The 15,080-nt window shown below is 39.7% G+C and overlaps 1 protein-coding gene across 1 annotated transcript; it reads right to left on the bottom strand.

Moving 5' to 3' along the window:
* Positions 1-11,276: 11,276 nt before the first annotated feature.
* On the bottom strand, positions 11,277-13,888 carry LOC139899026 (inositol 3-kinase-like). Its single transcript, XM_071881833.1, has 2 exons — positions 12,834-13,888; positions 11,277-11,709 (listed from the first exon to the last, which is right to left on the bottom strand). Exons 1-2 carry the CDS (start codon positions 13,689-13,691, stop codon positions 11,452-11,454), a joined length of 1,116 nt encoding a protein of 371 aa, XP_071737934.1. The 5' UTR covers positions 13,692-13,888; the 3' UTR covers positions 11,277-11,451.
* Between the last annotated feature and the right edge of the window lie 1,192 nt (positions 13,889-15,080).

Here is a 15,080-nt window from a genome sequence, read left to right as displayed (position 1 = left end):
CTACTATTGACGGACACGTGGACCCTACGGAGATTCCAGCTCCGTCTGCTCCTGGACCCTCGGAGCCACAGCCCCGCATCGGTGGTGTTGTGATTCCCGCGGAGTTCGGGGAAGGGCCATTCCGTAACCATATGCGCATACCGTGCCGACGCGCTCCTAATGGACGTTTAGTGCCGATTCTGCCAGGCAGATACAGACAGATGACGGTCGCCCACGGACTGCCAGTTCAGCCACCAGTGCCACCACCACATGATTCGGATGACTCATCATCCGCCGATTCTTCATCAGATGACTCTTCCTCAGACGACTCCAGTGATGATGAGGACCCTGCTGATGCACCTATTCAGCCACCCTCCACCCCGCCGAAGAAGATGTATCGCTTCGACGGTACCATCATTCCGGGGATCAACGGAGGACGAGCCTTCACTGACGTGTTTGGTCGACGTCGTAGGTTTACTGCTCGTAAGCGGCTTGTGCCGTACCCTGCCGACCCACAAGTGCGTAAGACACCCCGTTACGTACTGACTATTTCTGGAGCCGGAACGTCTGCACCCCGTTTCGTGCGGTCTGCACCACCGGCACCACCGGCACCACCCACACCACCTGCACCGCCTGCCCCACCATCTCCCTCTAACGAGGAACTGAGGAGGGAGGTGGGAATCCTCCGAGCTCGGGTTACTGAGCTCGAGGAGCAGTTGGCTCAGGTTTTAGACATCCTACACCCACCTTCACCGTAGGACCTTTTGTATTAGATTTCATGATGTAATCTAGTTGTAGTTTCATATTTCACTTATGTATTGTACGAATCTATCATGATGTATGAAACTTATTATTAATGAATGGAAACTTTGTGATGTTACTTTTTGCACAAGTGTTCTATTTACGTTACTGTATGTTGTTTTGCGGTACTTGTATCAACTTGCGTTATTTAATAACATGTGATGTGTTGATTCCATGTTGGTTGTCGTATACATTATTATTATATATTAAATGCTGGATTTTGACTTGAGTCAAAATTTTTGTTTAGAACACCATGGCTAACGGTCGATCCACACCTACTGCTGCTCAAATTGATGAGATGATCCAAGAACGTGTAGCCGCAGCCATTGCGGAAATGCAACCCCAAGCTCCACCGCCACCGCCACCACCACCGGTTATTCAACCCATTCGTAATGGGTACACTTACAAGGAATTCCAGAGCTGTAAACCACATAACTTCAGCGGCACTGAGGGACCGGTTGGTCTCACCAGATGGTTCGAGAAACTTGAATCAGTATTTCGAGTTAGCAACTGTTTGGAGGACAACAAAACCAAATTTGCTTCTTGCACGCTATCTGACGGCGCACTCACGTGGTGGAACACAGTGGCACAGGCACAAGGCATTGATGAGGCGTATGCTACGCCATGGGAGGAATTTAAGTGTGCCTTGATTGAGGAGTATTGTCCAAGAACCGAAATCCAAAAGATGGAAATGGAATTCATGCAGTTAAAGGCCATTGGGAACGACCTTGATGGTTACAAAAGGAGATTTTTGGAACTAGCCCTGATGTGTCCGACAATGGTCACCCCAGAATTCAAGCGAATGGAGAGATACTTCTGGGGATTCCCTAAGAGCATTAAGGGTAATGTCACCTCGTCCAAGCCACCGAATGTCCCAGAAGCGATGCGCATGGCGCATACTTTAATGAATCAAATAACCATCGATGAACCGGAGAAAACTAAGTCCGAAGCGGGTACTAGCGAGAAGCGCAAATGGGATAACCACAACAACAACAACAACAGGGGAAGAAACTATGATCAGAACCCGGCGAAACGACATAAGGGTTTCAGAGGAAACAACAACGGTGGAAACCCCAACCCCAACAACAACACCAACTCCAACCCGAACTACAAGGGAACCCTACCTCAATGCAAGAGGTGTTACAAACACCACACTGGGTATTGCAATGTTGTCTGCGAGAAGTGCCAACGGTCTGGGCATGTTGGAAAAGACTGCAAGGTCACCACTTTGAATGGGAAGCCGAACCCCACAGGGCCAAGGAAGTGTTACGAATGCGGACAGACGGGCCATTTCAGAAATGTGTGTCCAAATAAGCGAAAAGATAGCAGACCACCGCGAGCTAGAGCTTTCAATGTTAATGCAAGGGACGCACGCGAAAACCCTGACTTGGTGACAGGTATATTCAAAATCAACAATCTTTTAGCTTCTGTCTTGTTTGATACTGGTGCGGATAGAAGTTATGTATGTAGACATTTTTGCGATAAGATTAATTGGTCATTAGTCCCGTTAAAAGAGAGTATGCTTGTCGAGGTCGCCAATGGAAAACTTGAAAAGGTTGACCATATTAGTCGTGGAGCTATTATCAACATAGCTGGTGCAGATTTCGAAATTGACTTGATACCTATCAAACTGGGAAGTATTGACGTGATCGTCGGTATGGATTGGTTGAGCAAGATAAAGGCCGATATTATCTGTGGAGATAAAGCACTTCGCATACCATAAGGAGACGGTGAGCCACTGGTTATCTATGGAGAGAGATGTACCTCGAAGTTGAACCTCATTAGTTGCGTGAAAGTGCAAAAGATTATGAAGAAGGGACGTTTTACTGTCCTAGCACATGTGAAAGCGGTAGAAACTGAGGTGAAGAATGTGGACGACGTTCGAATTGTCAACGAATTTTCCGATGTCTTCCCAGAGGAATTGCCTGGATTGCCGCCGCAGAGAGCAGTAGAGTTTCAAATTGACTTAGTGCCAGGAGCTGCACCTGTAGCTCGCGCACCTTATAGACTCGCACCTTCCGAGATGCAAGAATTACAAAGCCAACTACAAGAACTACTTGACCGTGGATTTATCCAACCAAGTTTCTCGCCTTGGGGCGCACCTGTGTTGTTTGTGAAGAAGAAGGATGGATCCTTCCATATGTGTATCGACTACCGTGAACTCAACAAATTGACTATCAAGAATCGGTATCCTCTTCCACGAATTGACGATCTTTTTGATCAACTACAAGGATCGAGCGTTTACTCAAAGATCGATTTGCGATCCTGTTATCACCAGTTGAGGGCGAAGGAAAGTGACGTGATGAAGACTGCATTTAGAACTCGTTATGGTCATTATAAGTTTCTCGTGATGCCATTCGGTTTGACAAATGCATCTGCCGTGTTCATGGACCTCATGAATAGTGTCTGCAAGCCGTACTTGGATAAGTTTGTTATCGTCTTCATAGATGATATCCTCATCTACTCTAAGAGCGAAGAAGAGCATGAGCGACACCTCCGACTAGTACTTGAACTCTTGAGACAAGAGCAACTTTACGCCAAATTTTCCAAGTGTGAATTTTGGTTGAAGGAAGTACAATTTCTGGGTCATGTTGTGAGCGACCAGGGTATCAAAGTTGACCCCGCCAAGATTGAAGCCATCAGCAAGTGGGAGACCCCCACTACTCCGACTCATATTCGCCAATTCCTAGGCCTCGCCAGTTACTACCGAAGGTTCATTGAAGGATTTTCTCTGATTGCGCGTCCTTTGACCGCACTGACTCACAAGGGCAAGAAGTTCATTTGGGAACCTGCACACGAATCAGCATTTCAAACTTTGAAGAAGAAGTTAACCACCGCACCTATCCTATCACTTCCTGAGGGCAGTGACGACTTTGTTGTTTATTGTGATGCATCGAAGAGTGGTTTTGGTTGTGTACTGATGCAACGATCAAAAGTTATTGCCTATGCCTCCCGCCAATTGAAGATTCACGGACGGAATTACACTACTCGTTATGGTTATCACCAGTTGAGGGCGAAGGAAAGTGACGTGATGAAGACTGCATTTAGAACTTGTTATGGTCATTATAAGTTTCTCGTGATGCCATTCGGTTTGACAAATGCATCTGCCGTGTTCATGGACCTCATGAATCGTGTCTGCAAGCCGTACTTGGATAAGTTTGTTATCGTCTTCATAGATGATATCCTCATCTACTCTAAGAGCGAAGAAGAGCATGAGCGACACCTCCGACTAGTACTTGAACTCTTGAGACAAGAGCAACTTTACGCCAAATTCTCCAAGTGTGAATTTTGGTTGAAGGAAGTACAATTTCTGGGTCATGTTGTGAGCGACCAGGGTATCAAAGTTGACCCCGCCAAGATTGAAGCCATCAGCAAGTGGGAGACCCCCACTACTCCGACTCATATTCGCTAATTCCTAGGTCTCGCCGGTTACTACCGAAGGTTCATTGAAGGATTTTCTCTGATTGCGCGTCCTTTGACCGCACTGACTCACAAGGGCAAGAAGTTCATTTGGGAACCCGCACACGAATCAGCATTTCAAACTTTGAAGAAGAAGTTAACCACCGCACCTATCCTATCACTTCCTGAGGGCAGTGACGACTTTGTTGTTTATTGTGATGCATCGAAGAGTGGTTTTGGTTGTGTACTGATGCAACGATCAAAAGTTATTGCCTATGCCTCCTGCCAATTGAAGATTCACGGACGGAATTACACTACTCACGATCTTGAACTTGGAGCCGTTGTCTTTGCGCTTAAATTGTGGAGACATTATTTGTATGGAACTAAGAGCACTATTTTCACCGATCACAAGAGTCTCCAGCACATCTTCGATCAGAAGCAATTGAATATGAGACAATGTCGATGGATCGAGACGCTCAACGACTACGATTGTGAACTCCGTTATCATCCTGGCAAGGCCAATGTTGTAGCTGACGCTTTGAGCCGAAAGGAGAGGGCGGCACCTCTTTGTGTTAGGGCTCTGAACATCACCATTCATTCAAACCTCAACAGCCAGATCAGAATAGCCCAAGATGAGGCTCTAAAGGAGGAGAATATAACTCATGAACATTTGAACATACTTGTCTCTCGATTCGAGGTTAGGGAGTCTGGACTCCGATGTTATGCCGGAAGAATTTGGGTACCTCTTTATGGAGATCTACGGAACCTTATACTTGATGAAGCACACAAATCAAGATATTCGATTCATCCTGGAGCGGGCAAGATGTACCACGATCTTAAAGAACAGTATTGGTGGCCGAATCTTAAGAAAGACATTGCGACTTATGTTGGCAAGTGTTTGACTTGCTCGAAGGTTAAAGCCGAGCATCAGAGACCTTCTGGTTTGCTTCAACAGTCGGAAATCCCACAATGGAAGTGGGAAAGGATCACAATGGATTTCATTACCAAGCTACCAAAGACGGTGGGCGGATACGATACTATTTGGGTTATTGTTGACCGCCTTACCAAATCTGCACATTTCTTAGCGATGAAGGAAACAGATACAATGGAAAGACTTGCTCAACTATACATCAAGGAGGTTGTATCTCGTCATGGTGTACCTTTATCGATCATCTCGGATCGCGATCCCCGTTTTGCTTCTAGATTTTGGCGTTCTTTACAAGAAGCCATGGGAACCCGTCTCGACATGAGTACAGCATATCACCCACAGACTGACGGGCAAAGTTAACGAACGATTCAGACCTTGGAGGACATGTTGCGTGCATGTGTCATTGATTTTGGAAAGGCCTGGGAAAGACATTTGCCATTAGCCGAATTCTAGTACAACAACAGTTATCACTCAAGCATTAATGCTGCACCTTTTGAAGCATTGTATGGTCGTAAGTGCCGATCTCCTATTTGTTGGGCCGAAGTAGACGAAAAGCAAATCACCGGACCCGAGGTAGTCCATGAAACCACGGAGAAGATTGCTCAGATTCAAGCTAGACTTAAGACTGCCCGCGATCGTCAAAAGAGTTATGCTGACCGTAAACGTAAAGACTTTGAATTCAACGTTGGTGATCGTGTAATGTTGAAGGTTGCACCTTGGAAAGGTGTGATTCATTTTGGAAAACGTGGAAAGTTGAACCCGCGATACATTGGTCCTTTTGAAATCTTGGAACGTGTTGGACCCGTTGCTTATCGTTTGGATCTACCAGCACAATTGAGCTCAGTTCATCCTACCTTCCACGTGTCAAACTTGAAGAAGTGTCTTGCTGCACCCGAACTTATCATACCACTTGAGGAACTTACGATTGACGACAAACTTCACTTTGTGGAAGAACCTGTTGAAATTATGGATCGTGAGATCAAAACTTTGAAACGCAACAAGATTCCGATCGTCCGATTACGATGGAATGCCAAACGAGGACCTGAGTTTACTTGGGAGCGAGAGGATCAAATGATGCGGAAGTATGCTCACCTTTTACCGACTCCTCCATCTACCTCAGCTTAAATTTCGGGACGAAATTTTCTTTAACAGGTGGGTAATGTAACGACCCTGGATTTTTCAACGTTTATTTATTAATAATTATTATTATTAATACGTGTGATTAAACAAATGTATGTTATTACATTTACATGTTGCCATGACTAAACGTACTTGACTTTAATTGCCCGAAACGTCTTTGTGACACCCGAGACTTACACGAATAATATTTTCAGATATTATTTACATTCATGATTAAGATTTATTAATCATTTTAATTAACTAAGGCTATTAGTTAATTACATGGGCTTTTATTGGATTACTTGTTAATTACTTACAAACTTGGGCTTTATTTTTGTACATGGACTTAAAGAGCCCACCCTACTTCTTTCATGGACTCTTAAGCCCATACTCACATGTAAGTATCATTTGGGTTGCAACTAGTTAGTTTATTTCATTAAGAATCTTGTTACTAGCTAGTTACTTGTTATCCCCATGCATGCAACCATCTAATAACCAACTTTAAAGAGTTTTACATGCTAGTGACCAACAAACTTCTCCCTCCCCTCTTTTTTCTGCTGCTGGCCGAAGGTTTAGGCCTTTGGGGAGTGGGTTTTTACTTTCAAATTTTGAAGACTTATGTGCTTGTACTCTTGTAAACTTCATACACTTCACACACACTTTTACTTGCTTTCATTTTTTACTCTCTTTTCTCTCAAGGTTTCTTTCTTTCTTGTAAGTAAATGGAACTTCTTTTCTCTTCTTCTTTTCTTACAAAAACCGAATTACACACCCTTAATCATCATCATTGTTTGTTGTTGTTTACTTGTTCTTGCTTAATGTTTAAATACATGTAGTTACTAGTTGTTATTGTTATTTACTTATGATCTTCTAAGAAGCAAACTTGTTAGTTTGATTCTTCATCTATCTTGTCATAACAAGAACATACAAGACATAAACTCTCTAGTTTATGATCTCCACTTAATACTTGTTTAAAGAAAGGAAGTTCATGTGTTGTAACTCATACTTGAAGTTCATGAAGCAAACTTTAAAGTTTACTTTCTTAAAGATCAAACTTTGGTTTGAATCTTTAAAGTATGAACAACAATGAACTAGTTACTTGTTTACTTAGTTTATGTCTTCATTTTATGCACTTTAATTTCATGTTTGTTGGTTGTTATTGGTCAAATGTTACTAGTTAACTTTAATCTCATTAATCTTGAACTAAAGTTAATTTTAAAGGTTCAAGAACATGTAAGTAAGTTTCTTTAATTATAACTTGGTACACTTATGTTAGATCTAGACTTTTGAGTCTTGGATCTTCAAAATCTAACTAAGAACTATGTTCTACAACTTAAGATCTTGATTTCATAAGTTCACTTTCAAGTTTGTAACTTATTATTAGTTTTAAAGTTCATGTATGTGTTAGATCTAAGACTTTGATGTAACTTTGGTTCATCAAACTTCATACAACTCTTAAGTGAGTTGTGCTTCATGTCTTAGACTTGCACTTGGGTTATGATGGTCAAACCTTGGTGAAAATTATGCAAACACATCAAAGAGTTGTACACTTGAAGCTACATGCATCAAGGATGAGAACCGTGATAAGCATCGAACACCAAGAACCACTGGAACCTACTGACCTGTCTGTTTTCTGTATTCTGGGTCTGATCAGTAAGACCTGGGCTGTTGTGATTATGATTTTCAAATAGCTCTGTTCGAGTAGATAACTTTTCATATAGGACTCGTCTTAATTCGAGTTACGGTTTAGGAATTATGGCCCTCCGATCGTCACTATGTCCTTTAACGTTGTGCAGAAATTTCTGACCTACTCGCACTTAGACCGTCGCCACGGTCAAATGAAGACGAGTTCGTTTCTGTAAATTTTACCACACTTAAAGGACTCATATACAGAGCCATGGCCACTAGTCTCACCTTAATTCAGTAAGGGTAGAGGCCGTAGTGACTGATCGAAGTCAGCCTTTGTTTTAAACTACTTTCATAAACGAAACTTACTTTACGCCTTTTGTTTGATGATGAATGATGATGACCCTTAAGACCTTATTTACATACTTTTAAACCTATTCAGACGATTTACTGACTTAGTACTATTTGACTTAGGTTGAGGACCCGTTTGGACAACCTTCATTACTTGCTTACTTTCCGAGTCATACTTTACCGCTACTTTATCATTGTGAGTTATAGCATTCCCTTTTTACTTTAACTTATTTTGGGAACTGAGAATACATGCGGATTTTATGTTTTACATACTAGGCATGAGTACTTAAACTTATATATGTGTGGGTTATACAACGGCATAAACATTCCCTTTAGCTCGGTAACGTTTAATCATTGGTTTTTGAACCGTGAACGCGAATCTTAGATATGGATCCATAGGGTTTGACATCCCCACTCGGGCTAGTAGCGCTAGCATTTAACGAGTGTTTAATACTTCGTAAACATACACACTTGTCAAGTGTACTTTCAGGGGGTATAAACGTTAAGTTAGTTACCAAGTGCCCACGGTTAACATATACTTTATCATACTGTTTTGAAACGCTCTTTTTAGCACCGAAATCTCGTGGCCTACCTTACATACTGTTATACTTAAACTATAGCTCACCAACCTTTGTGTTGACGTTTTTAAGCATGTTTTTCTCAGGTGCTTAAGGTTATTTGCTTCCGCTGTCGTGCTAGTCTTGCCGTAGACACCCGCTGCTCTAGTATTATCACCGCATGAACTGTTTATCTTGCATTCAAACTTTAAAACTTTTGAAACTATGTTTTGTAACGACCTAAGGGTCACATACATTTATTCATGCTTGCTTTTCGTAGAAACATACTGTTGGTGTAAAACAATTGACGTCGGTTATGACGTCATTTTTTTTTATCGTTAATGCAACTTCTTTTATTACAGCATGTAGTACTTAACCTTGTAATGATCCTGTTGTTGATGATTCGTACACGATGGTTTTGTACGGGGCATCACACGACGTGCCTAGCTATTACGTTTTGACTCCTGCATCTGCCGGTAAAGTAAAGCACGTCCAAAGTGATGCGCGCCCCCATAGAAAGTTATCGCACTCATCTCATATGACCTTGATGTGTTGTAAACATGTCGAAGATAAAATTGGCACCATCTAGTGAAATGTTCTCTTTCTATTAGTATCTCGAGAAAGCAAGTTGATATCGTAGTGGGTAAATCGAATAAAAAACCCAATAAGAAATCCACATACAATGACGAAACCTTTTTCTTGGCGATTAAGATGACGATTTTGCTCTTGAGGATGCTATTCATGGCAGGGGCGGAACATTTAAGGGACCAAAGGGGGTATCCCCCCTCGATTTCAGTAAAAAAAAAATCTACACTAAAAAAAAAAAATTACGAAAAAATAAGGTTTTTTTTTAGTGTTTACCCCCCTTCGATTAGTTTCGCCCCCTCCCGAGTCGGGGTCAAGTTCCGCCACTGATTCATGGTTTGTTGAAGTCATGGTTTGTTGAAGACGGTCCTGATGTCGGTTAGAAGACCGGTTCATCTATTGATGGTGGTTTTGACGTCGGGTCAACTAATGTTTCTTCTTTTGAATCGCCCAACATATATATATCAGTGGCGGAACTTGAAAATTATTTTTAGGAGGGCGAAAGTTAAAACATAACAAAAACAAACTTGAAAATTATTTTTAGGAGGGCGAAAGTTAAAACATAACAAAAACAAACAAATATCAACATAGTTATATTATATACGAAATTATAAGTCGGTTCGAAAACCTTCACCTCCTTTTCACAGTTGCTTCCAAACCTATCTTGTTTTTTTTTTTTTTTTTTTGAACAATATCGGCATCATCCTAAGAGAATTAACCACCTTCATGTTCATTTGTCACACACGCGTTAGAGGAAAACCACATTGAGAAAACCCCCTAGAGAATTGAACTAGCGATTTGGGCATTGCCAGTGATTGAACTAGTGACCTATTAGAGTCCATACATATCTTGTTACGAACTGAAACCATTAGAAAATTGCATAAATTCAAAGAATATAAAATATTCTACTACAACAAATATAAAACAAAGTCTATTTATGAAAAGTACTTCGGGACTAAGGAAAAAAAAGACAGAAAAATGAAAAAAGTGGACAAAGATATATAAATTTATAACAAACTATATATATAAACTTAATTGCTAAAAAATCAAACAAACAGATTATACGAACATACATACAATACTAGAACGAACAAATTGGGTATTATTAAGGTATCTATGAATTTGATATACTAGTAACACCAAATAAAAATAAAATAATACTACAAATAAGCATGCGGGAAAACGCGTGATTTGCCCGTATCAAAGTGATTTGATTTTGAAAATTATTGAATACACCGGAAAGAAGTGCAGAACTACAAATTTTACAATTTTTAGGAGGGCAAAACCTATATAAAACTAATATATACCCTCAAATACTATAGAAAATTACACATGCAATCCCAACTTTTGGGTAAGCGAGTGCCCTCCCTTGTCTCTTAAGAGCTCCGCCCAATTATCCCTTTTCTTCTCGAACAACAGGTGGAAAGAAAGCTTCTCAAGCCGGGTTCGAAAGAGAGAGAAGCTTCTCTTGCCGCAGAAAAACTTAGTATCCCTTGTTGTTTGGTGCGCTTTAATTTTTTTTTTTTTTTTTAAAATTTGGTATGTTGGTCAGTTGTTTTATTTGGTTAGCCCTTTTGTTTAATTGCGTAGGTGTATTTGTCTCTTGTATGTTTTTTCCCGTGCTGTCTCGTTGGGTTGGTGTGGTTCGACTCGCCCCAGATAGATTGTTAGGCTAGGTTGGTTTTGTTTGGTTGTGTTCCGTTCGCTTTCACCACTGACCATACAAGATAATACAAAGTGATATACCCAAAGCCCACGAGTAACCACAAGAACATACAAGTTACAGAAATATAATTATGTGGGAGTCCATATAAAATAAAATGATCATATTTGGGGATGTAAATCATGACCTGAACGATGAACATCAAGCAATTCGACATGACATTCATGCTATTTATTATAGAAGCAAAGCTTATAAACATTAAATCGACTTAATATCTTTTATTGCATAATTTTCTTCGAAATTTGCAGTACGTATCGTGTGACATATGGGACTATGGGAGTTAACAAACAAAAAAGATACATGCTACAAGCAAATTAAAGGTCCCTTATTCATAGATACACTTCTAGTTAGAACACAAAAAGACAAAAGTGGGTTTTTGGGGATCAAGGGTTAGCATCTATTGACTTTATAGGTTCTTCATAGACACTTTTTTTAAAAAATAACATCTGGTGATGAGTGTACCCGGAATCGGGATCAAGAACTTGATCAGCTACACGAGGAGAAATTGTTCGAGTTGTTGTTAATTTGGCAGATTGTAGTGATGCAATAAACTGTTCATGACCCCTTGGTTTTGTAAATCTTGAATCGTCATCGTTACCATTGCACTCTGTTTTCCTCTTGTGAATCTCGTTCTTCACTTTCTACAAGAAAAAGTTAATCGAAGAGTTATCATTTATGAATCTGCATAAAAAACATTCTAGCTCGATTTCTACCTTGAGAAAACTTATAATATGTCAGTTACGCATCAGAAAACAATAAAATCAAAAGCCGCTTATTTTAACTTCCAAGCCATCAAAAAATCCCTAAATACCAATAGACTAAGGTACTTTTAACAATCTATTTACAACATATAAGCAAATCATAAAACAAACTATAAATGCTTATTTACAACAAAACAAGCATATTCAAGCACTATTTAAAACTGCTCATAAGCACTATTTATGAATCTGCTTACTTACAAGGAATAAACACTTGAAATTAAGCACATTAATACCTGCTTATTCATTACGCAGATACGCACTTTAGATAAACATTCCAAACAACCCCTTACATTGTACAAATTACGGAATATTATTTACACTCTCCGTCCAAATTAATTGTAACCAGACAAAAAATACGCAACTTAAGAAATACTATAAATCATTATGATATGTTATTGTACTTTTTATCTACTTTACAGTTTTACACATACTTTTTAATTATCATTCTCTCTTACACGCATACACTAAGCGAATAAGTGAGATTTTTTTGGACATCAGTTTGGGATCACGCAGGGGACTAAACCACCCACGTGTTCATCTCCCGTAGTTGCATAACCCGCCCCCAACTACTGCCCTGGAGGAAATCCGGACCAATCCGAGGGCATGGCCGGTAAAACCCCCCTCCCCGCTGCACCCGCACTAAGCGAAAGGCGACCTGGGTGGATGGTACAGGTCGGGGATAACATTAATTGCAATGTTGTAGCCCAGCGGAGTCGAACTCCTGACCTCAGGCCACTGCCAGTTGAGCTACAACTCAATGTTAGCGTATAAATGAGTTTTATCTACTTATTCTTATTCTTATCTATTTATAAAAGTGTGGACGATAAATTCAGGGCAACCAAGAGGAATACTAGACAATTAGATTGAGACTAAAGTATAATACACAAAATGACATCTAACATAATGCACAATCTATACCATTGCCATAACATTAATTAATCTAAACTTAAGATGTAATATATAATAATAACTTCAAAATCATACATACTAAACTGAAAACCAACCTGCATTAACCTTTCATCGAATTCGGGCAACCCAATCTGTCCAACCGTCAACGACCCGAAAAAGTTCCCAAGCAAAGCAGCATCAGGGATTGCAAGCCCTTCTACTAACCCAGCAACCAACCCAGCCAAGAAACTATCCCCTGCACCAGTCGGGTCAACTTGAACCGTAGAAAACGGGTCGATTTGCATCTCACCATCTTTCCAATACAAACTACACCCATCTTTCCCACTAGTAACAACCACACAACACAATTTCCTAACTTCTTCAACATCCATAAAAGGTGCTTCTTCAGCAGAAGCTTTCAAAAACCCGATTCGATGAACCAAATGATAAAACCCACTTTGTTTTAATCCCACATGTTTTACTGTTCCATTCGTCTCATCGAAAACTCGAATCAACGATTGTATATCTACAAACACAACATTACAAATATCCAACAATTTTTCTAGGGTTTCAGGGATTACTTCCCCTGCAATCCCAACTGCCATACCGAAATCATACACCTTTTCATCCGGTAAATCGGATACGTTAATCGGGTCGCATGATTCAACCCGTTTAAGTACCCGATCCTCCCGTCGGATCACCGACGGATCATCGGATAAAAAGTAAGCTTCAAAAACCGTTGTTTTACCTGATTGGGATACAATTGGGGTGTGATTATTAACAGTGTCGTTGTAAATGAAATCTGGGCCCACTTTTGAGATGTAATCGGCGGAGATGGTGAGGCCGTGGAGGACGGCGGAGATGAAAGAGACGGCGCCGCCGAGGGTTTGGGCGAGTACGAGGTTGTCTTTGATTAAGATGTCGTGACAGTAATTACCGATGATTAAACCTTTTGGGTTTGGGTTTTGACCCATTTTGTGAGGTGGGGTTGAAATGGAATTGATGAATTTGGGTTTGAATTGTTTGAAAATGGTGTGATCATGAGTGCATGTGAAGATGGATTGATGAACAGGTGGTGGTTTGTGACAGAAGTTGTGGGAGACGATGAATGGTGGTTTTGATATGTTTGAAATTTGTGAATAAGACGTGTGGGCTTACGCTTACATAAGTGAATGTGATTCTTTGGGGGTGGCAAATTGATATTTAGTCGTTAAATTAGTTTTTTTTTTTCCTTTTTTTTTTTTTTTTTTTTTGCAGTTGATGACGTGTATAACATTCGGTGAGGACGTGAGGTAGATGATTTATGAATGATAATGATATTTTTTAATTTGTATTAAGATTAAGGGTGAGTTTGATAAAACTGAATGATTTAGCGTTGAATGGTTCAGAAACTGAATGATTAAAAGCCTCTGAATAAAGTTTGTTCTGAATGGAAATAAGCTGTTTAATAATCATTTAGAATAAACGATATAAACTGAGTAAATTTACCTTATCAAAGTGCAACATGAATAAAATATTCAATATACTTCTTAGTTAAGTGTTCAGGATAGGATTGGGGTGAAAATTACAGAAAATTTAGGCTTTTAATGGTTAAGAGAGTGTTTCATCTCTGAATGATTCAGCACTGAATTCTGAACCATTCAGCACCATATGTCATTCAGAAGTCGGAAACAAACGCACTGAATGCTGAATGGTTCAGCATTCAGCACTGAACCATTCCATTAAGAGGCAAACAAACGCACCCTAAGATTAAGGCCCCGTAAATTTTTTTTTTTTTGAAAGACAAACTCACACACACCATTAACACGAATATTTACAACCCCGAATATGTCCCAAATGGGACTTTAACCCTCAACCTCTTGGTTAGAGGGCTACAACGATACCACTAGGCTAAATACCCTCAACCTCTTGTTTTTTTTTTCTTTTTCTTATTAAGTTCTTTTGTCTGAATATATATATGACGTCTGAAAAAATTAATTGAAGAATAAATAATTATTAATTTTTTTTTTGCTAAAGAAATGTCTGAATAATTAAATTTACAAAATTAACTTTACAAGTGGGTAGTTAAAATATTAGTTATTAAAAATTGAAGACTTAAATGGAAATTCACAAATCTTTTGATTTTTTAATTAAGACGTGTCTTATATATTTAGTAAAAAACAAACACCATTTAATAGTTTTTTATATTAAGTTTCATTGTATTAAGTCAATTAAGTGAAAAACAAACATGACCTAAGATTTCTATAATAAGTACGGAGTATTAACTAGTGGGATTTATTCAAAATAATTTACTACGTATTATTTATTTTCTGTTAGAATATTTTACAAACAAGAAAAAAAATGCATAAATGGATCTTGACGTA

This window comes from Rutidosis leptorrhynchoides, chromosome 3 (genome assembly GCF_046630445.1).
Source record: "Rutidosis leptorrhynchoides isolate AG116_Rl617_1_P2 chromosome 3, CSIRO_AGI_Rlap_v1, whole genome shotgun sequence".
Lineage (NCBI taxonomy): Eukaryota > Viridiplantae > Streptophyta > Magnoliopsida > Asterales > Asteraceae > Rutidosis > Rutidosis leptorrhynchoides.
The sequence above is the reverse complement of the archived record's forward strand: the minus strand, read 5'-3'. Positions and strand labels throughout refer to the sequence as shown.